The sequence below is a fragment of the Cylas formicarius genome, unplaced genomic scaffold (assembly GCF_029955315.1).
Source record: "Cylas formicarius isolate icCylForm1 unplaced genomic scaffold, icCylForm1.1 PGA_scaffold_10__41_contigs__length_53128322, whole genome shotgun sequence".
NCBI lineage: Eukaryota > Metazoa > Arthropoda > Insecta > Coleoptera > Brentidae > Cylas > Cylas formicarius.
Window position 1 is genome coordinate 3,257,025 of NW_026844214.1, and position 24,731 is coordinate 3,281,755.

Here is a 24,731-nt window from a genome sequence, read left to right on the forward strand (position 1 = left end):
CATGCTGGAAACTTTGACTTTACGCCCGAGTGTATGTTCTGTTGTTCCGATTACCCTAACCTCAAATTTAAAAGGTAAGAAATTCCAGCACGTTCTACATTCATTCATTCTGTCTACTGTAGAGTGGTGTTCGCATGACAATATACAAAACTTTATTATAGTTTCTATATAAAAGGAAAGGACCATGTCAATCTGTTCTGTGAATTTATTGTTTTGAACTGGCAGATTCCGCTAAGGATTCCTTTTTTCTTCAAATCGAGTGGTGTTATAAGTAAACTTGACCTTAGTGGCTGAAATTATTTTTGCAATTTACATACTAAAATATCTATTACCGAATCTATGAAAACTTGTTAACTTGGGCCTTGTACATTGTAAAAAAAAAGCAATAACACAATTATTTCTTTACTTATCACCCGATTAACATACATATGTAAAGTTTGCAAACAATTTTGTTTCAGATGTGACTAATCAATTATCACGCAGGCAGACTTCTTAAACTTGTCACGTCACCATCGGCGGGAATTGTTAGGTTACACTCTTCTATTGCACCAGAGGATTCTTCTTCCACCGATTTTTTGTAGTCAATAACCCTCGAGATCACAGCGGATTCCAATTCCAAAGAAGTCAGACCACCATCGGGAGTCACCATAAACGATTTAAACACGGAGTTTCCATCGGGAGCATCTTCTGTAACAATCATCACCGAACCTGGAACAGCTTTATCAGATTTTATTGAATCTACGCTAGGTGACCTTCTCCTCTGGGCGTTAGTCGAGATCACTACCAAGTGCTCATGCTCAAACTTCTGGGTACTTTTAGGGATCCTTCCCGACCTGGTTGGTAGCAATATGGGTGCTATTGTTTCATCCTCCGACTCACTTCCCGCATTTTCACTCACACTTACATCACCATGTTCGAGTTTGATTTTTTTCTTTCCTTTTGAATCATCACTATCTGAAACCCGACTTTCATCAGATTCTTCCTCCACTGAATCTTCCTCAGAATTGTAAGACTGTTTAGGCACTTTTGCCACACGTCTACGCTTATAAGTCTTTCTAGGTTTTGGTTGTTCTCGTAAATCTAAGCTGTCTTGTGATGATTCATCCCTTACAGGAGGATCAGGGAGAAATTGTTTATATTTGATGGCACATTTATTATAGGGATGTTCTTCTTTGCACCTAAAACATTTTTTATTTTGTTTCATTTCACTTCTCTTATCTAGCCTAGCTTTCGCTTCTTCCTCCTTAATCTTCTTAAGCTCTTCTTCCTCCTTTTGTAAAATCCCAAATTCCAATTGCAATTCTGAGTAGTTATAACTGCAGGGCTGTGTGACCGCCTTATCTATTAAATGCCTATTTAATTTCTCCTCTTTCTTAAATTTCATTTTCAATTCTCGTCTCGTTCTTTTGGGAAACAGTTCCGCCATTAGAGTAAAATCTGTCCCTATGACATTAAGTGCCTTGTAGAAACTCAACGTCTCTCTTTGACTCCAGTCCTTGGACCGTTCCGCCCTTTTATATATACCGTAACCAGAGGGAAAATCTCCATCAACCAATGCCGAATGTTGCATATGCTCCTTTTGCTTTTTAATCTCCTCATTTTCGATCAGAAGGCTTTGTTCGTCTAAGATAATTTCACCGGAGGGACCTATTTTTATTTGAGGCACAGGCATGCTATTATCTTCATCAGGAACTGCAGGGTCTTCTTCAGTTTGTTGGCTTGCATCATCCCCATCTTTTTCCTCACTGTTTATTTTTTCATTAGGTTTATTCTTATCTAATTCTTTTTCTGTTTGCTTCATAGGGTTGGTACTGGGATTGAAGAAAATTAAATCAATCATTCTTAACTTTTGTTTGTCTGGATTGCCTGCTCCAAAACGTTTCTGAAATTCTTTTTTAGCTTCTGCTAACTTCCTGTAAAAAACAAACAATAGTTGATGAAATTAATTGTAAAAATTTACCTTGACTGTTCTGTGCGGTTAACTTTCTTCTGAATCATGGGCGTTATATCTTTTGACGAAATATTTTCTGACCCATCTGTAGTAGATGCCACGGAGCAAATAGAAACATTTCTTATCCTTCCATGTTGCCTAGATTCATCCAATTCACTAAATCTTGGAACGGCTTTTATCCTATCCCTATTGATCTTACTAGGACTCGGAGGCGGAGGAGGATACTCTATTGAAACATTGCCAACTCCCAAGTTTGCCGTGCCCACTTGTGTCTTGCCTACAATTAGTTCCGCTTCGTCTTTCTGCAATTTTTCCGCGATATTATTTCCATCCTTAACTTGAGATATCGCCCCACTAGGCTCTGAGCTCTGCTTTGTAGATATTTGATTGGATTGGTTTAGTTCACCCACAGCCCCATGGGCATCCTTTATGACAGTATTTGATATAATTTGGATTTGTTTAACAGCACCGCCTTCATTTTTAACAACTTTTCCTAAATTTTCCGGCTGAAGGGCTGATGTATCTTGCCTATTTTCATTTTGCGGTTCTGTTTTATTCTCTAATTTAATAGTTACGTTTCGATTTTCCGAAGCGCCGTCACGTCGAGGGTTGATTTTCGGTTTCGCCTTTAATCGCACCAGCGGCATTTTCTAATTCTCGAACTCCTGATAAAATATCCACTTATAGGTTTTATTTATTCACATAACCTTCGGATCAGTCATAGATCAGTAGTTTGGCATGTTCAACCATAGAAATTGTCACTACTTAAATCGAACAGCGGGCGCCATCTCTTGCCGGAGAGCCAATTGATTATTTTCAACAAATAGTATGCTATAGAACTCTTTCTTTTGTGGGCTAATATATTAGTAGGACATAAATAGACGTCTATACGGATAGAATTTGGAAAAATTTGCGCGCAAGGTAGGCAATTAAAGTTGCTTGTGAAATTTTATTTGCATAAATTAACCAGGGATATTAAAACAACACGTGGTATTCGACAATATATTTATCTTAAATACAAAAAAGGATTTTTTACTTATATGTAATTTAATACTGCTTAAACTTAAAATTAATATAATTAGAGTTGACAGTTACCCAGTGATTTGATTGCACAAGAAAGAGCAAGCCAGTTTTAACGAGAAGTTTATCTTCTACTGGGCCTCGTCTAATTCACGTCAATATAAAGTTAAAAAGAATTGCACGATAGTCAAAGTACGGTTAATAGTAAGACTCTAACATTTTTTGGCTTCTGATAGACAGATTTTATAAGATAGAAATTCCTACATGCGAAGACAAACTCGTGTAATGTGCTTCCTACACCGAATAGAATTAAGTTTTCATTAAGCGTGTTCATTTTAGATTTATAACTAGACGTTCTAACAGAAGTGCATTTTAGGATATGTGGCATGTGTATGTTAGCACATCAGTTTGAAAGATTGTTTTAAACATTTGTCAAATCATCTTATAAAAGAGATGTTTTATAGTAGAAGTATAAAAAATTAAACTATCGTTAGAGATATTAATAGCCAAGCAAACAACGATATACATCTGGAAATATACATTTATAATTAATTTATACATAAAGCACATTGAGAAAGACACAAATTTCTAACAATGGACGTAGGTAGTCAAAAATTCGTACATTTGCGAAGCATAATGGATACGATGCAATCGATTATAGAGAAACGGTATGAAATGTAAACAAACGATTTTTATAAAACTTGTTTGGATTTAAAGATAACTGAATTTCAAATTTAATTTTGATATCTACTTGGATCTAGTATACAGGGCTTCTTAAGTTGTTGCAGTGTTCTTTCAAGGTAAAATATTTCAAAAACTGATAGCTATACGATGTTATACATGAAATATGTTTCGAAATTCTCACAGAATCTGAAAATGTAATAATATTTTATATAAACAAGTTGATAGCAACTTCCGGCTGAACCGGTGGTGACAGGCCGTTGAAAATATTTCAAAATGGTTGTACACTTATATGCACTGTATAGTTTATGTTTATTGTAATAAATTAACCACACTAAACATTTTACTAACTAATTATTTAGAAATTGGATATATAAAAAGTAATGCTAAAGGATATAGATACATGGTTTTATAATGTTAATGTAGTAGTAGTAGGTAGACCTTTATTTATTTTTTGGAAATTAATAACGCCAATGTCCACAATATTTTTGTGACGTAAATTTTTTGGATATATTTTTTTATGTTATTCCACCATATGATAAAGCGCTTATTAACATATTTTTTGGTAAAGAGCTAGAAAATTCCCAAAATACAGTGCAAACTTGATAATCAAAACATGAAAAAACTGAGGACATACGTGCATAGTTATACGAATCTAGGGTATTGTGTAGTGTCAAAACTGATTTTACACTATTAGATAATTTAAAAGACTAATATGTGGAAGATAAAGCACGTAACACTAGATTTAAAGTCCAAGTTGTAAAAGATATTGATGCCGAAATGAGTTTTTCAAGCATTACTTCGAAGCATGGTATGGGAAGTAAGTATGGAAAAGCTACAGTAACTGCTATAAAGAAAAATGACGTCGGTCCTCCTGGTTGATTGTTATAAAATATCAGATTTTTCTCTTTGTAAAGATTTTTAAACAATTTTATTTAACTTCATAGAGCCCGGCAGTATATCAAATTTTGCGATTCATTTTTGACACAATTCAAAGCAAATTTAGGATGGCCAGTTAACAGTTTGTGGAGAATCACTTTCAAGCGACCACAATGCAGTCTTGCCGTTTGTGGTATGATGAAAGAAAAAATACCTGACTCCCCATCAAGTATATAATGCTGATGAAAGTTGGCTTTTATGAGAGTTCTTCTAAACAAAAACGTTAGCACATTCAGGAGGATAACTTGCGAAAAGTTAGCAAAGAACGAATCACTTTTATGCCTTTTATGCCTTTGGATACGATAAATTAAAATTGTTGGGTCTAGATAAAAGTATGAAACCCAGTGCCGAAATGTTAACATTCCTGAATGATTAGTTAGTTTTTAGGTTAGGTTTCGCTAATCATCCTGTTGGCTTTTTCAGAGCTTGACTGAAACTGGCTCGCATTTTACTTTTTACCTGCTTATATATTGTTTGAGGCGGGTGGAGCTAAATGTTTATGCCCCACATTTAGCTCCGCTCATTTCAACCAATATATAAACAGGTACAGAGTAAAATGCGAGCCAGTTTCAGTCAAGCTCTGAAGAAGCCAACAGTATGATTGGCGAAACCTTAGCAAGTGCGACTGATTCTGATATTCCGCAAGCCTCGAAGGATATAACACTGAAGGACGTTGTTTTGGCTTGGCAAAATGTGGGTACTGACTTAATTACGAAATCTTGGAGTAATTTTTGCTTCCAAATGTTGATGATGACGATGAGACGACATTCCTCACGCTTAGTAAGCCAAATTCGGAATTCAGAATCCAAGGAGATTCAAAATGATCTGGAAGATATTAGGGAGTTAGGTATAAAACTTGACCAAAGCTTATCGAATGAAAACATCGAAACGTGGGTATCGAATGATAAGGCAATCAGTGACGCATTGACTGAAGCTAATTGGAGAAGTTTCTGATTGTGAAGAGAACTCCGACGATGTTTTCGAAACTCCGTGTTTCGCAATACAAAATAAGGTTCATGAGTCGTGTTCTTGCAGGAATTAAGAAATAAAGCTCAAGATCACTTATCAAAAAGAAAATAATCTTCCCCCAAAGGCTGTACTGTTTGTTACTGATCTTAAAGATCTTATGCTTCAACTTTTGGAAGAACGTGACATTGTGGAATTTTGGAAACGTCTGAATTTGAAAGAGGCAATATATGCTGTAGCTCGTGCTTGGAATGGAGTGAAGGCAAGCAACATTAAAAAATCATTTGATAAAATAAGATACAGAGAATGAAGACGTTATTGGAGATAATAATCAGTTAAATGAAGGTGAGCTATCGATCGAAAACATAGCATCTATAGCCTTGCAAATATATGGTTTGGAAGAAATAGACAATAAAAAAATACATGAGTGTATAGAATGTGATCACGAGGAAGGGTATCAGATCACAAATGACGATGACATAATTAACAAGACTTCTGAAGAAAGTTCTGAAAAAAGTAGTGATAGTGATGAGAATAATTATTGCGTGTCATCAAGAAGCAAGGGATGCAGTAAACGTACTTATTCAATATTTTGAAGAACCGCCTTTAATTGATGACATTCGTGTACTTCAGCCTAGAAAAATGAAAGAAATTATAAAGTATAGAAGTTACGAAGCCCAAAAACAAAAATCAGTGACTTTTTTAAGTGATTTTTGCAAACATAATTTATTGTATACATTTTGTATACAGTATATTTTATTTTTTGTTACATGTATGTTGTATCTTGTATTATGTTTGTTCTCTTTGTTCGACACATGTATATATCTAAATAAATTTTAAAAAATACATAATAAAAAAGGGTCCTTGGATTATACGTGTTTTCGATTATCCGGCGAAGGCTCGGTCCCGGCTGGCCCGGATAATCGAGATTCTACTGTTATGTCGTCTTAAAATCGGATAAAGACGCACGAAGCCCAATTTAACTGTCTAAAATATCCAATTTCTCGCAACAAACGTTCCCGGAATAATTCCGACAATTAGAGTTAATCAAAAGGGCGCCCGTGAACGCGGGAACCGTCTTCGAGCGTCCCCTTATCACACCCGACACCTCATTTTCCAAAGTGAAATAATTTTTTGAAAACTAATTACTTTTGTTTTCTCGCCGAATTTTTTGGAAACGTTTCACTTAAAATTTTTCTTTTCGCCTTCATCAAAATTAAAACGCTGAAATATTCATAACGTAATCACGGGAAGAAGGTTCGGATTTTGTCATTTAAGGTGTGCATCTACACGGAAACTGTTTTAAATTCAAATTAGCAGCGAGAACTTTAATTTTTCGCGACTTATGCGGACGCTAATTGGCGCGAGTCTTTGGGATTTGTATATTTTATAAGCCGGCCGATATTTTTCTGTATATTTTCTAGAATATTTCGCAGGTGGGTTCCGAAAAAAGAAATAATCAGAAATTAGGTACTGAAAAGTCAATTAGAACACAACCCTATTAATTAAAAACATTTTTTCAATACAATATTAAATAATAATGCGATCTGAATGAGTCAAATTAAAATAGGGAAAAGGTAGCATGACCGCTACAAGTGAAAAGAAACTTACTTGCCATCAAAATGTAAAAGCAGTAAGTCAAACTTTTATATCCGACGAAAGCGTTGTGCACCCTGTATTTTGCAGTTTCGAGTTCGATGAACAAAATTGTATAAAAAAAGTAAATAATTTAAAAATCTTCCAAAAAAATGTGCCATTTTGCAGATATGGATTGACATTTTGAGCAGCAAAATGTTGGTTATCAATTTGCTACATTTCATACCAAAATAATCAAAGTCCAGGCAACGAGAACATATCAAAACACTGCCGCAGATATTTGCCCAAACAATCAATTATGCTTCCTTAAAAATTATCATCTACCTTTGAATTACGTTTAATGATCATCTTACAAGGAACATGGTACGATGGAAACATCAACATTAATCTAGGATTTTTTGTTATTCGAGTTTGGTGTTCAAGTACCTATAGATACTAACATTAATATATTAAAAATTTTTCGTTTATGTCATTCTTGGAGTATTCGTTATTTTTGCTAGCTGTAAAATTTCCACAATTTATCACCTATTTCATATAGCAGCGTAGTTTTAACAATAGTATTGAGGAAATTCTGAAATTGTTCATTTGAATATTTTAAATGCAAATAATTTCTTTTGGAACATCGTTTCAGTATATAAAAAAATATATTCTGCAATTCTATCAAACTGCTTAAAATTAAATGTCAAAGAACAGGAAGAATTCCGGAAACTTATATAAACCTCCAAACAAATATTTAAATGCATTAATAGAGATGTTTACCAAACATATAATTTTCAATCAATAAGATGGATATCCCAAAAATATTTGAGATTTTCAATCAGTGTGTTTTCTTTTTTAATGTTTAACGCTATTCTTTATTGTTTGTTGAAAATATTAATTGTTGGTTACAAAGATGAGAACTCTGATTGACCTTTTTTTAAAATAATTTGATTTAACTTCCAATTCCAATTCATTTGCTGTAAAAACAGCGAAATTGGAATAATTAAATAATTAAAAAAAATGAAACTACATTGCCAACAACTTTGCTGTTTTCTGTGTTTTTCTATACAGGGTGACTCATGTTGAGTGGCCTATCAAAAGCTCTGCAGAACTAAAAAAGGAAACTGGCCATAACAGGTTTTAAACTATATTTTAAAAAAATTTTAGCTAGTACAGCTATCGCAAAACCAAAAGGAAATTCAAATAGAACACCTATTATATTAGTACATTTTTGGATTGGATATTCTTAATTTCAACTCTTTTCGAGATATTGAAAAGTGACAGTTCCCAAATTAGACCACATTTTCATATTAGTTTTTCATATGCTATTAAATCTGTCAAATTTTTAAATGATGTCATAAGCGTAGAAAAAACCAAGCAATGTGTAAGCCGTTTTTTTTTTAATTTTAGCCGTGTAGATTTTGTGGGCTGTCAAATTTGGATAACGTCCACCAACTGTTGAAATTTCATACAGAAGGTGCTAAATGAAAAATATCAAGAATTTTAAGAAGAATCCAAAAATGTACGAATATACTGGGTGTTCTATTTGAGATTCCAATTCCAATTCCAATGTTGCCATTCGGTAGATCTGGCAACCCTGAACTTGCAAATTATTTTATAAATATAGTTTATCATCCGAAATAACTATTCAACTATTATGTTGTGATATGAATTTGTTTCTTTTGAATGGTAAAACCGAAGTTCCATAATTTCCCCTTCATTTTTTGTAATAATAAACTCCAAAAATTACCGTTAAACGCTTTCCACGTAGTCATTAAAATTTGTGCTATATTAACGTTGATAAATTGGCAACTTTAAACGAGTGCGATTAGATTTTTTTTTATTTCATTTCAACAAGTGTCCGATTACGGTGCGGGTTCCTCTTCCTGATTGTGCTTGGCGATTGCAAGCAGGATCATCGTCAGTTCCTTCTTGTTGATTTTGCCGTCCTGATTGTAGTCGACGCCGCGCAGTATCGTCTCCTCGAATTCCTGCAAATCCTGCGCATCGTAATCCTGCAACGCAGAAAATTGTCTCAGCGATTTTTTTTTAGTCTTTAACACGCTTGGCGTGTTAAAGACTAAAAAACTGTTATTTTTTATGATATTTACATTTTAGCAATAACAGCAAATCTAAAAGTAATGTAGACAAAATTGGCATTTTCCTTATGGACAGCTCTGTGACTTATCGAAAACTGCTGGCAGCTTTGGACAAGTTCGAAAGCGCCACGAGACTGGGTCCAAAAGGATTTTATAACTTTAAAAACTAAAATTTTCTTACAAATAAGGCCACAAGGCTTTACTAATGCAATGTAATGCACTGGAACCAAAAGGCTGAAATTTGACTAAGTAACTCAGAAACAACGCTGGAGTTTGAAATGAAAAAAGGCGTCAGACAAGGATGCATCTTGGCTCGAATGCTGTTCAAAACTTATATACAGCAACAGCATTTATGGAGGCAACCTGGAATTGTCCAATTGGCATTAAAGTGAACGGAATTCCCATCAACAACATTCGATATGCAGATAACAATGCCATAATAATCTCCAGATCCTACTGAATTAGATTACTGAAGCAAGCAGAAGTTTGGGTTTAAAAATTACCATTAATAAACCCAAGTTTTTGGCGAGTAGTAGGGACAATATTAAAAACGCTCAGATGTTCACAAATGAAACCAATATCGAGAGAGTTAGTCAATTGAAATATCTACGAAGTACGGTCAATGAACGATGGAATCCACACCACGAATTAAAATCCAGAATTGAATAGGCACGAGTAACCTACCCGAAAACTTAAACATTTCTTTACTAACCATTAAGTTTAATATCTGATTGTGAAATATTATATCTGGTCAGTGCTGCTGTGCGTCGAAGCTTTCGAAATGTATACCCTACTTAGAATGTTCAAAATACCCTGGATTGATGAAGTAACAAAGAAGTCCTTTGAACAGCTGACTTGACAGATCAACAACTCTTCGATACAATGAAAAAAAGATTGCATACCAGTTTTTGTCAAGTCACAGACAATACTGCATATAACTAACGTTAAGCAAAAATTAAAAACCACTGTCCTTCACTGTCTTCGAAATCAGAACTAAATTACAAGTGACGCAATGTTTCAAGCAACACATATTTATATCGTCTTTCAAGCTTCTTGGAGTACCCTTTCTCTGGAGTTATCATAATTGTTCCGGTGCTCTGCAGATACTAACCAAAACTTCCGATGGTGTCCCCTTGAGACTAGCAATATATTGGTCGTATTTCCTCTTACACCAATACCTTGTCATTCCAATAGCATTAAAATGACAATAGTATGGAGGAAGTCTTAGTAGAATTTTTTTTACTATTACAACTATTTCGGCAGTGCCCCATATTTCATCCTTGATGGCCCTCTCTAAGAAGTCAATAGGAAACAATATGCCATCCTAATGTATAAAGCAGATTGTGTATGGAGTGAAAAATAGTCGAAACCGTCCACGACCACAATGGGCGTCCCGCAAAGCTCTGTATTAGGACCAGTACTTTTACTCTTGTATATTGACGGTTTAGGGACTTTGCAGATGAGAAGACATCGTTTAAAAAGTTTGCTGATGACTTTACATCTATGACGGGTAGGTGTGGATCATGTTTGGAAGACAAATGCAACGTTGGTTTAATGATAATAACTTATACCTCATTTCACTAGGTCAGTATAATATGTAAAGTTTCTTGGAATATTCCTAAATAAAAACATGAATTTTAAGACTATCTATCTATTTATTACATAACCTGAAGGACATTTTAACAGAATTACAAATATTAAGTGTTTATTTACTAGTTACTAGTTACTACTGCAGGAAAAGCACCACCAAAAGTGGCTGTGCAATATATGTAAAAAATAATATTAAGTGTGAAGCATTAGATCTTAATAAATATTGTGTAGATTTGCCTGCCGAATTCTGTGGTATTGTGTTCCCTACGATCGATACAGTGGTTATAAGTGTTTATCGTTCTGGTTCAAAGGGCGTTTTTAATACCTTTTATAATATACAACACCCTTTCGGCCAAACACGAATTTTAGATTAACATATGTTTTATTATCTACCTATCCATATTTACGTTTTCTGTTAAATTTTAGTTTCCATCGTTTTTACACTTTATAATTTATGTATTGTACTTTTATATTGCTTTCACGAATGGAATTTTTCTATTTTTCTATATTAAGACTCTGTTTATGCGATTTATTTATCCACAACCACAAGTTGTCAGGGTAAATCTTTCTTTTTTCTTCTGTACTACTGACGCGCCATTTGTTGCAAAGACTTTTTATGTAAAGAATGGCTAAATAAATCTATCTATCTATTTATCCATTACGCTTATATTGAGAGGAAATTAGGTAGGGTATTATTTTTTGGGAGTGGACTGATGCGACTAAGTCTTCTTGGTTCAGAAAAAGGGTATAAGATGTATGGCCGGTATTTCCAAATATACTTCTGGTAAAAATTATTTTAAAAATTTTAATATTTTGACATTGTATAGCCTAAATGTGTTTGAAATATGTTGTGTGTGTGTGTGTGTGTGTGAAAGAACTAAAAACGAATTCCTTATGCAAAATAGAATCCCAAGTGTAAGTGTGTGATAATTTATGTGCATTTGAAAAAAAATTAAAGGGATGTGACCTTTCCCTTCCTTGTTTATTTGTAGAGTATTGTTTGTAGCGTTGGATTATGCGTCATTTTATTTTATTTTGTGTATTTATCCATTTGAAAAATAAAGATTATTATTATTATTATCATAAAATTGATACCAGCTGGTTTTTCAAACAATTTCCATAAGTTTGCCTGCTCACATTGTCACGATAATCTCCGTTTTTGTTTAAAACCTTCTTTTGATCTAAAATGAACCACAATATATCGACCACTAGGTTTTTTAGATTCTGTGGACATTTCAAAACTAATACTTATACTTTCTTGGCGAGCTGATTGAAAAATTAAAATATTCGTCTTTTACGTCTGTATTAATTTTTTGCACATATCTCTTATTTTGTGTTTTAAGTAATCTGAAGTTCTTTTTAATTCATTCTCCTTTCGAGACATTCTCGAGGTAAAGGATTCTTTGCTCGTTATTTATTTCTTAATATTTATGGTTGTTGTACGGCGAGGTTGTGTTGCATTTTTAGCTTGTTCTGTTTCCAATTGAAAAAAAGCCAAAACTATTGGCTGTGATTGCTGATTATAGATCTAGATATCTGATTATAGCTAGATATCTTTGCGGCGTCTTGCAAAAGTTTATAAAGATGCACAACAAATATAAACAAAAAAAATAAACAATTTTGATGAATATATTCTGAAAGACACATAAAAAAACTATATTATTATTAAAACTTTTATTATTAAAACTATATTAATAACTAACCAAAACTTCCCAAAACTAACCCAAACTAACTTTTGATTGTTTTTGTTTAGCGCTGGCATAAAATTTTACCATTTCGTGGCATTATAAACTAAGTCTTCTAAATATTTGAAAAGTGTTTTTATATCAATTATGCATTGGAATGGAAAAAAGTTCCCCTTTCTTCTTGCCCTGAATAATTTATGTAAGGGTAGGGGTATTTAGAGAGGTCGGTATTTCCGTGGAAATAAATCAAACGGGTCGATCAAGGACAATACCCCGTTTTTTTTCTCCCAAGTTTCGCTCTAGTTGGTGTAAAATTTATTTCTATCGACTATCTACATGATTTAATCCCGGATTAAATTGTGTAGGACGATAGGTCCAGTAAAAATGTTGGTATGAAAAACAATAAGAACATTTTCGTTAAATGATCTACTACTGAAAACCATAGCAGTGATGAAATACTTGATTTCAGGTATCGTAAAATATGAAAAATATATACAATATATTACAAACATTAGACATTAAAACAATATTATACAAATATAAAAAGCGATTTCAACAATATGTTATCTCAGTAAAAAAAAGTCATTGAAGCTATAAAAGGAACGACAAACTAAATTGGTTTTTCCCTGTATTTAAAGTCACCAGCACTATGTGTAGGCAAATGATTAAAAATTTTTATCGCCAAAACAACTATAGACAAAGTATGTTTGGGACTTTTTTAATCAAAATTCCTCCTTAACCGCTGATAAAAATTAAGATTTTGTAGTGGCTCATAGCCACTAGAATTAGATTTAACAATGAACCCACAATAAGTTTAAATAATATTTGTTTTATGATTCGCTTCTGCAATGCAATTGTTTCAAGATATGTCCTCAGAACCAGAAGAATTTCAACTTATGAGGAGCTACTGACGCAGCAGATACGTGGTGCCTTCATAACTTCGATAATACAAATTCATGTCCAGTAAACATTAAAAAAAATTCATATGTATGATAGAGTTTCTGGAAAATAGTCAAAACTACACTGACTACAGGTGCAAATAATAAAATATATACCTGATGCAGATAAACATGTTAAAAAAGTGAATAATAAAAAATTTCCACGACTGTCAATTCTTCACAGAAACTTCCAGAGGCAAATGTAAGGAAGAGCAACAGTGGCAAGTGTGAGGTTGCTTCCACAAAGTTCCAAAGACAATGAGCCCGAAAGCAACTCTACACTGGCCACTGTTGTCCTGTCAAAACCAGATTTACTCCTTCTCTAAAACCCCTCAACAGCTGTCAAAGACAAATTTTCGTTTAAGGCATATAGCTACTAGACATATAGAGGCCCTGCCTAAGCTAATAGTACAGGAACTCGTGAGGCAACTGTGTAACAAAATTTTGAGAAGGTCTGGTCAATGTGCGCGTGCGCGAGATTTGAAATTTCGTTTTTAATCAATGGCAGCTCTAACTGCATTTTCTGACGTTCAACCCATAAGGCCTTGCGGCCTCCAACAACGAACATGGCCGCTGGCAGGTCGTCAATGTTTGGATGCAGTAATTTCTCAAAATATGTCGAAATCCCATTAAGTTTTCAGGCAAACATGGAATTAAGGTGTAGAAAGTGTTGTTAAAAAATTAGCGATAATATTATGCTGAATTAGAGTACACGGATCGGCGTCCTTAGTATAATTCTGTAAGTATTTTAGTGTTTTGGTTCTTTAAGTGCTATAGACACGATACCGGCTAATTTTTCTAGAATTTGTGCCCGTAAATCGGAGCCACAGTGTGTTTTTATAAACTCATTGGTTTAACTTCTATTGTATGTAAATGTAAATAAAGTCGAATTCACGAAATGTGACCACAGAAACCACTTTTAAATCTTTTAAATTAACTTGTACATAAGGCACCACTTACCCGTATATAGGCACATTCTTTTCCTTACAGTTTTGACCACAAACACAGTAAGTTTTTCGCAAAAACACGAAAAAGGTATGGAGGGAATCATAACTATTAGTAGTCTCTGGCAATAGCAGTTCCTAGTTCGGCGTTGCCAATTATATTCGGATTTCGGAGACTGATTCTTATGAAAATAAGTCATTTTTTTCAGAAAAATTACGGAAATGTGGCAACTCAGTTAGTTGGGGCGTGGCGCAGGCGCAAAAGATGTTATAGCCACCTGCGGCGTATCACTTTTTACCATAGTAGGGTCACTATATTATCTTATAGATATATGGTTTGAGATGTCAGGAGTTTACAGCATTCCATGCACATACGACAAAGAATACATTGGAGAAACCGGGCAAAAAATATCAACTAGGCTGGAATAAACTCATCTGCAGTTGCCGAACATAATCACGAAACCGGAGATAAGGTAATCAATTCTCTGTCAACAAAAAATCCGAGAATCTATAGAAATCTATAAGCAACCAAACAATCTTAACCGCGACTTTCTATTTGAGCAATATAGGTACACGCAGAACGCGAGCCAGGTTCAGTTAAGCTGTGAAGAAGCCAACAGAATGATTGATGAAACGCCAGCAAGCTTGATTTAAAAACAATCGGCGCAAAGGGAATTCAGGATGATATACTGTGATCAAATGAATCAATTATTCCCTAATAGATTTAGTTTTCGTTAATATATTCCAAACAAAAAGAGCTCGCTATGGGATAATAATATGGATAATAAATTAATGGAAATCCTGAACGCAACTAACATAGATTAAAGAGGCCTTACCATAATCAAAGGTTTATACTGGAACCAAATAGCAGAAATAAAAATTGGACAAGAAAGATCAGAGGCAGTAAAAATAAGTCGGGTGTGAGACAAGGATGCATTCTCTCGCCACTCTTGTTCATCCTATACTCAGACGCCATATTTAGGGAAGCCTTACGCGAACCCATTGAAGGCATAGTCGCCAATGGGAACCACATAACCAATTTCGGATACGCGGACGATACTAGTCTAATAGACAATAACAGGCAAGATCTACAAAACCCAATAGATAGAGTCGTATATTATAGTAGAGAGTCTGGATTGACACTGAATGTAAGGAAGACTAAATGGATGTTAATAACAAAAAAGGAAACTGCCACTTGCGAATATCTCAAAGTTGGAGAAAATGTCATAGAACGGGTATCCACATTTAAATATTTGGGTACCAACGTAAATGAAAAGGGGGATCCAAGTAAAGAGGTAATTTCCAGAATGCACAGGCTCGCATGAGATACATAAATACGAATAGATTCTTCCATAAAACTAGACTTAATCTGGAACTCAGAATGAGAATGGTAAGGGCCTGTGTCCTTTTATATGGATGTGAGCGTTGGACCCTTGATCCTTGCCGTTGTTCGTCAAATGATCTTTTCAGAACAGCAGTTTCCAAAGTTCGTTTAGCTATATGGATCGCCAACCTTCGTAAGGAGACAGCGCGATAAGAAGAAAGACTGCTTTGGTCACGTGGTAGAGGCCGATTTCTTTCATATGATGTTAGGCCTATAGATGGCGCTCGTGTGCTGTTCAGAACATGTTGGTGCGTTGGGCTATATCTTGTCTACTTAGCATTAGTGACTTGTAAATTAGCTTATATTATTTAAATTAAAACGTGTAAAGGGTTTGACTTATAACAGGTTTCTTCAAACCCAGGTGTCCAAGTTAAAAATAGGTACAATTATTATGATTTTTATTTTTAAAGGAACTTTTTCGTCAGTTTTTATGGCTTTTTTAAAAAGAACTTGTCCGAAACGTCGACAAAATAAGAAATAGATATTCTTCTAACATTATCCTTTAGTACAATAAGTTAATACCTTCAGAAACGAATCCAAGAATCCAAGAAAGGATAATGTTTCAAGAAAATCGAAATATAACTTAAAAAAAAATAGTTCATTCTGAAATTTTTGCAATTAACAAACCGAACTGTGTGATTTTGTTATTACCTTTTTTACGAGTTCCAGCAAGTCCTTCAGGAACCCTCGGAGTTCTTCGTTTTCGATGGTGCCGTTGTTGTCCTGCGAAGCAATTAAAAACAAAAAATTAAGTTGCGATGCCTGTTTGAATCTCGTTCCGGCTTACCCTGTCGTAAAGTGCGAAAACCCTTTCAATGTCGTCCTTGGTTAGCTTGGTGGCTCCCTGAATTCAACGCGGCAATTAGAAACTCTCGCGTCGTATAAAAACTTCGATAAAAAACGATTGCGTACGGGAAAATTTATGATTCAATTTTTGACTTGAAAAATGGCACTTGATTTCTATTGAAATTTGTTTCGTGACTCGATTTTGTCGCCCGCATCAGAACAGCGTACCTCTAATTAATTTTGTGGTTCGATGCAGTTCGAATCTATTTACAGGCTGCTTTTAAAATCAGTGATACGCTTTGTGTCTGGGTAAGTTATTGAATTAGTGAAATTTAGTTAATACTAAAAGACGATTGTTTAGAATAGTGTCATCAAAATTGCAAACATGAAATGTCAAATTTTAATTTCGCTATAGATATGTGGAAAAGTATAAATAAAAAATTTAAATAGCAGTAATTTTTCGTTATTGTCAAAAGTAAAAATACGGAGATATTTTTTAATGAACCTCCTATAGAAGTAATAAGATTTCAAAAATTTGCCGAGAGATATGGTATATTTACAAATTTTAAAACGTTAATTGACAATAGTCGTGATTTTTTGTTGTTGAGTAATATCACACTGATTTAGCAAACTAAGCCAAATAGGTAGAAAAGCTATCCAGACAATTAGTGCATTTAATGATAATTTTGATTACATATTCGTTCCATCTTTCCGGGCTTACAACATGTAGTGTACATTCATATACAGGGTTAAGGTACACAAGGTACGGAAGGTTTCATAACAAAAACTGATACGACTCTTAAAGCACTTTTTTTCAAAGTTTTGAACAGTGTATTATAGGCCACAATGTCGTTTTCGCAAAATTCATTGTTTTCATATTTCTCATACTGTCACTGTTATATAAAAACAAATTTTCAGCGTTGTCACAAACAAGTTAGATAAAAAGGAAGCTTAAAATGACTCTAGAGACGAGCAGAGAGTTAAAAGCAAGAATTGTGACCAAGTTAGAAGATGGTTGATCATTAGCAGCAGTGGATCAACATTTGCTACAGTTATTTATTTAAAAGTAAAAAAATATATTTTTTACATTAATAATAGTTGAATCTGTTTGGTTTAGGAGAACAACGAACGATAGATAATACGGAATACTTTAATACCTATATGTTTACCGAAGAGGATGTCTCTTATTGTTTACCATAATTTCTTGATCAAACAAACAGTAAAGGCTGATTAACGCAAAAGTTTTTAGTAATAAAAATGGATTTAATAATACATTTTATTGTAAGAGATGGATACATCTTTCCTGTAAATTCTTATTCTTTGAGTAAAACAGTTAACGAAGGAATTAAACTGAACCATTCACAAGGAAAAAACACTCAAATAAAAAAAAGCGTATTAATTAGCTCAAACTGTTTGGAGTATAATCCTGTATTGGCAGGCGTTGCTTTGTCATAATGTGATATGACAGCCTGATGATGTGTATACTGCTCAAAATATAAAATGGAATTTAGAATTTTATGAAATTAGCTGTACATGAGGGCACGTAAGTTTGTAATGCTAATGCGACTGATACCGAATGAACATAAGCACAATTAGCTAAACATAAACACTTAATGTATACGGTGGCCAGATAAGGATGCAAAGTGTTATGTCTCTTGCCCATTATATGTATGTTAAGTTATTATTTGCTCTACGTGGCAACCATGCCCTACTAGGTGAGTTTCTTTTCCGCTACTATTAAGTCCGACAGTATTTAGATTTGAAACTTTATGTGTTGAGTAGCAAACATGAATTCTTTGTAAAATGCAAGATGTGTTGCAATGAATAGAAAGGGAATTATAACCTACATGTCTAGTAGATGGATAAAGGGACTTTCAGCCGAATCTAACCTCACTTTTTAGCTTCCCGGCCACGGGCCCCCCGCCCCCGGGCCACTCGGCCAATGGGGCCCCGGGGCGATGGGGCTTCGCCCCCGGGCCATGGGCCACTCGGCCATAGGGCTTGGGTCTTCTTTTTTTTTGCGTCCTGGCTGTTCGCCCATGGCCCGTCCGCCCATTGGCCGCTCACCCATTGGTCCAAGGCCACTCGCCCATAGGCCGTTCGTCCATAGGCCGCTCGCCCATAGGCCACTCGTCTTAACCTAACCAAACCGTCGTCCGTGGTGCCAACCTAACCAAACCGTTGTCCGTGGTGCCAACCGGACCCAAAAAGAAGAAGACCCAAAGCCTATGGCCGAGTGGCCCATGGCCCGGGGGCGAAGCCCCATTGCCCCGGAGTCCCATTGGCCGAGTGGCCCGGGGACGGGGGCCCGTGGACGGGGGGCCCGTGGCCGGGAAGCCAAAAAGTGAGGTTAGATTCGGCTGAAAGTCCCTTTATCCATCTACTATGTCTTTATTTTAAATTTGTCGAATTCTTTTTTAAGAGTCGAAAATTATATGATTTTTAAACTTGTACACCCATTTCATTGATTTTTTAGACTGGTATTAAGGTGTATCAATGTACGTTTTTCACTAGCCCATTTAAATATTATTTAGCTATATTTTTATGAAAAAAGTCATATTATTACATATAATTTTTAGTGAATTATCCAATTTTTCGGTTAGGTAAGATTGGTTTGATAGAGCAATAAATGGTTTTTCTAACTTTAAATTCGCTTGGTCGTTTAATCAGCTGTGTTATTTAATGAAAAAAAGATTTGGTCACCTCCCAACTTTATTTTAATAAACACGTCAAAGTCTTCAATGAAAATTACTCGAATAAAACTTAGCTATAGAGGGCGATTTACGACTTATATATATATATATATATATATATATATATATATATATATATATATATATATACACACATATTTTCACGTATTGATTCATGGATGGAAAAATGTGATTACACTATATTCTGGGATATCATCCGTTCGCTTGTTGAACTCCGGCTGGAATCCTGCAGTGTTTTCGGAGCGCGAGCATTGAAGATGCCAAGTGAGATTTTGGCGAAACGTCTGCAGGATTCCAGTCGGAGTTCAACAAGCGAACGGATGATATCCCGGAATATAGTGTCATCATATATATATATATATATATATATATATATATATATATATATATATATATATATATATATATATATATATATATATATATATATATATATATATATATATATATATATATATATATATATATATATATATATATATATATATATATATATATATATATATATATATATATATATATATATATATATATATATATATATATATATATATATATATATATATGATGACACTATATTCCGGGATATCATCCGTTCGCTTGTTGAATATAGTGTCATCATATATATATATATATATATATATATATATATATATATATATATATATATATATATATATATATATATATATATATATATATATATATATATATATATATATATATATAATTTTCTTTAGTATTAGTTTTAGCGTATGGCGAGATACAGTACTTTGCATTATTATCGACCTGTTCAGGGTGGTCCATTTAAGAGGATCCTACACCTTGTCTCAATAAGTACGACACTGAAGAAAAAAGATAAATACAAAAACTGTGTAAGCCGAAGCATATATTTTGTTTTTAGTAGTAGTTTTAGTATTTTTATGTGTACCGTTGTGTCAGGACAGTAACCAACTTTATTTTTTTTAATGGAATGCTTTGTTCGCTTGATTTTGAGTATTATTTGTCACTACATAGCGTACGAAATTCTGAATAGTTTTTGAGAAAAAATGAACTTTTCCATTTCTTTTTTTTTGGGAAAATGCGGTCTTGTGTGGGAATTTATATTATTAATCTATGGAAGCCGTTAATATTTAATGCTTTGACTTATCTATGGCGAAAATACAATATATATTATTATTATACACGGTGGTCACAAGCTTATGTATCTCGTGGAGGGTTAACAAGGAGGCAAATTTCAATTTTGTGGCTCCAACGGTTAGAAAGTTATTCAGGAAATACCAAAAAACGAGAACGGAGAACGGAGAACTGACAACGGAGAACGGACAGACAAAAAAAATTTTTTTTCGACGGTGATCATTGCTGTACCAAACCTCTTAGGACCTACCGTTACCGAGACATTAAATTTTTATACAAGCGTAGATACTTTCGAAGAAATCGATTTCATCGATTTTCGAAAGTAACGAGTTAGTAGCTTTAAGAATTATGTTCGAAGGAAGAGAAGGACAGAATAAAGAATTAAATAATAGAATAGAAAAGGCAAATAAGGTATAAGGTATAAGTATGAATAAGGGGCTCATAAATACAAACGAAATTTCTACGGAAACTAAATTAGGAATGCACTTATAAGAGAAGAGTTAAAGGTGGAATCCATAGAAGAACTCATAGGAAAGAAACAACTTGGCTGGTGGGGTCATTTACAGAGATTGGGCAGTTAAAAGAGTTTGGCAGAGTAAAATTCAGGCAAAACGGAAAAGACGAAGACGCAGAGAAACGTGGGACAGCACATTAGAAAAAATGTTTTTTAAGGTCAATTGTGAGCACGATGTATATTACATTTTCGCAATAGATCCACAATATAAATTCCCAATTTTAGATTTCAAGTGTGTAAAAACACATTGTTCCAAAGACCTGTTTTGCCGCAAAAAAAAAGAAAAATTCAGTTTTCTCAAAAACTACTCCAATCACGAAAATGGGTTATGGGGAATATTAATAGGTACAACAGAACACCCTGTGTACATAAAAATACTATAAATAAAATATATATTTGGGGTCAAACATTTTTTTTTCTCAGTGTAGAACTTATTAAAATAAAGTACAGGAGCATCTTAATTGGACCATCCTGTACACAAAATGATCATTGCCCTATTGATGTTATGGTTACGTAGATGGTTAGACTAGAAAAAAGTTTCCATGAGAAAACTAAATATTTCCCATCACTTCATACGCCAAAAAAAACGAAATTTGCTGATTTTATTTTTTTATGGTTTTATTTCAAGAGATAGAAGACATACGAGGGGGTACCCAAAAAAAACCGGAATCAACTATATATTGTTTTGAAAATCACAGAACGACCTTATCCGGTGCTTCCACTATTCGAAACATTTTTTATATTCATCTTTGGCTATAGCCGACAGCACATCCCTCGTTTTTTTCTTGACCTCTTCGATGTTGTCTAATCGCTGTCCTTTCATGTCCCTTTTCATACGTGGAAATAAGAAGAAGTCACACGAAGCGAGATCAGGCGAGTAAGGTGCATGAGGCAGAGGAATCATGCCATTTTTAGTCAAAAACTGCTTAACACTAATGGCTGTGTGTGCAGATGCATTATCGTGGTGAAAGAACCAGTCCCCTGTCCGCCACAAATCGGGTCTTTTTTGTCGAAAACTGTTCCGCAATCTTCTTAAAACTTCCAGATAAAAAGCTTGATCAACGGTCTCACTTGGTGGAACGAACTCTGCATGAACTACGCCGTTGATGTCGAAAAAGCAAATTAGCATCGTTTTGATGTTTGATTTGACCTGACGACATTTTTTTGGACGGGGAGACAGTGACTTCTTCCACTGGCTGGACTGTTGCTTCGTTTCTGGATCGTAACCATAGCACCATGACTCGTCACCAGTAATGATCTTTGAAAGAAAATCTGGATCCGTTTTAAGCTGTTGATTCAAAGCACGACATGTTTCAACTCGATGTCCTTTTTGCATGTCAGACAGAACACGAGGAACAAACTTGGCAGCAACTCTTTTCATTCCCAAATCTTCGGTTAAAATTCGCTGAACCGTGCTCCAAGACAACCCACTAATCTTTGATAATTGTTCAACTGTCTGTCGACGGTCTGTGAGCACAAACTCTCGAATCTTTTCAATATTTTCGTCGATTCGAGCAGTTGATGGACGTCCAGAACCAAGTTGGTCATCAATTGACCACTGGTACATTTGAGTTTTTCCCATCGCATCGTCTTTATAAGCTGTTTTTAACATTGAAACAGTTTCAGCAGCACTTTTACCGAGCAGAAAACAAAATTTCACAGCTGCACGTTGTTCTTTAAAACTTGCCATCGAAAAAAACAAAGTAACAAAAAAAACAGCGTTAACAAAAAATGGCACTGCAAGTGAACAAAACAAGTTAAATTTAAAACGAAGGTGGCGTTGAACTCGCAATAAGTTGTACTGTCCACAACCTAGCGGCACAAAAGTGTACTATACAAACTCTGCGAGCGGCAATTCAATTCCGGTTTTTATGGGTACCCTCTCGTAAGTAAAGCAAAAATAACCAAAACATCGAAAATTTTATATCAACCATTTTTTTGTAATTTAAACAAGGTATAATCATATCGTGCCGTTGTATTCGCAATAAGAAAACAAAGTTGCAGAAGCGAAATGTCGTACTTAAGATGTCTCCAGGCTATCTTGTAGAGCTCAAAAAGTAGCAACGAGATAGCGCTTGCATTTTTTTATCTCTCTTTAAATAAATGAGAAAGGAATAAAAAACGAAATAGGCAAATGTCGTTTTTTTGGGCGATTTTTTTAGTTTTTTGAACGGCACATTATTAAAATTTAATTTTTGTAACTTTCTTCTAATTTAACCATGTTTTTATCACTTATACTTTTCAATATCCCCATGATGGACATCCTTATCTTGGAAACACTTTATACTATTATGAGTACGTATATTATAATAAAACAGAGGTCAAGGTTGGGCGATCAAAATCGACAACGAATTATATCAGCATTTCCCCGAATACGCAGTAATTCTTCTAAACACTATTTTTTACCCCTACTTACTAATTTCTAAGCTTAACGATTAGGCATTCCGTCGTACAGCGAGAGACACGAAGCAACAGTCAGAAAATAAGATGGGGGTTACTTACTTCAATCCCTTCCTAATAGAATTGCCACAAAGACAGACAGATAAAGCCGTGCAGCAAATTTCAGAGACTGTTTAGAATTAGGATTTAGTTTTTGTCGGGTTAGTTCGGTCGAAATATTCGTAAACCGTGGTCTGACAACTTCAATGCTTTGTGCTCGTTCAAAAAGTGTGCGGTCCCGGGCTTTTCTTGTCCCATTCCATAGCCTGATTTCCATAACACTTCTGGTACAAACGTTCATAAAGTGTTGGATCTTGTGTAAATAAGTGTAAAAAAAACAATGGAGCATTTTAAATAATAATTTAAAAAAAGAAACAAAGAAGGAACTCAAATAAGTTGGGAAGTATCTTGAATTTGAATTGCCCTGCTCACATACCAGCATAGAATATAATTTTGACAATACAGCGCGTCCAAATAGAGTGTCACAGTAATATATCACGTTTATTATTTGTTTTAGATAAAAATTTTAATATAAAAGTTATAGATGACAGTAAAAGAAACTCTTTTTTATTTTCAAATATACAAATATACACGTTAGGTTACAGTTAGGTATAGAAAATGCTTAATTGAATTGAAAGACCTTTATTTAGACTAATTAATGGTTGTATAATATACAGGGAGTTCCATTTAAGTTTTTCATCCAAAATTAATATTTTTAATTTTGACTCACCCTGTATAAACGATTAGAATAAACTTCAAGGCAAGTATACGACAAATGAGTGTACCACTTATAAAATTGTTGGCATCAAAATAAATGGGAACTCGAAGTTCAGATTTTCACGAAATTATATATTTTCACATGACAATTGTTTCGACAACATCGTGTCTTTATCAAATGATGACATGATGACATTTGATAAAGACACGTTGTTGTCGAAACAATTGTCATGTGAAAATATATAATTTCGTGAAAATCTGAACGTTTAGTTCTTATTTATTTCCATAAATGGATTTTCATCAAGTAAAAGCCACCTCAGTTCAATAATTGTTGGCACAACAACCCTACATTGAGTATAAAATGGAGTATCTATTACTGGAATAATCTACAGGGTGTCCCTTTTAAAAAGATTTCAGGTAGGTTTCCCACATATTTATGAATCACCCTGCATCAGGTCAGCGGCGTGCAAAAGGGAGTTTCTGAAGCGGGGCACTTATTTAGGCTAACAAAATATGATTATTTAATGTGGCTAAAAAAATGTAAAACGGAGTTTTAATTGAGAATTAACATGTTTTATTATTTTTCAAACAGCAGCCCTCAGAAAGCAGTTAAAAATATCAAATGAAAGTGTTTCTCATTTTTTGGAATTTC

The 24,731-nt window shown here is 34.3% G+C and overlaps 2 protein-coding genes across 2 annotated transcripts in view; both read right to left on the reverse strand.

The window, feature by feature from the left end:
* Positions 1–386: 386 nt before the first annotated feature.
* Positions 387–2,663, reverse strand: LOC132700125 (uncharacterized). Its single transcript, XM_060667257.1, has 2 exons — positions 1,961–2,663; positions 387–1,913 (listed from the first exon to the last, which is right to left on the reverse strand). The coding sequence occupies exons 1-2, from the start codon at positions 2,596–2,598 to the stop codon at positions 476–478; spliced, it is 2,076 nt and encodes a 691-aa protein (XP_060523240.1). The 5' UTR covers positions 2,599–2,663; the 3' UTR covers positions 387–475.
* A 3,671-nt stretch (positions 2,664–6,334) lies between these two features.
* Positions 6,335–24,731, reverse strand: part of LOC132699254 (calbindin-32) — a 369,234-nt gene continuing 350,837 nt past the window's right edge. The window contains exons 12-14 of the mRNA XM_060665886.1: positions 16,560–16,616; positions 16,424–16,495; positions 6,335–9,147 (exon numbers count right to left, since the gene is read on the reverse strand). Coding sequence (XP_060521869.1) covers positions 8,998–9,147; positions 16,424–16,495; positions 16,560–16,616 — 279 coding nt within the window. The 3' untranslated portion in view covers positions 6,335–8,997. The remainder of the gene's footprint in view (positions 9,148–16,423; positions 16,496–16,559; positions 16,617–24,731) is intronic.

Bases quoted from the DNA above. Each gene is read 5' to 3' on its own strand.
- LOC132700125 (XM_060667257.1), bottom strand. From the start codon at position 2,598: ATGCCGCTGGTGCGATTAAAGGCGAAACCGAAAATCAACCCTCGACGT. The intron at 1,914-1,960 runs GTAAATTTTTAC...TGTTTTTTACAG, and splicing joins AACCGCACAGAACAGTCAAG to GAAGTTAGCAGAAGCTAAAA.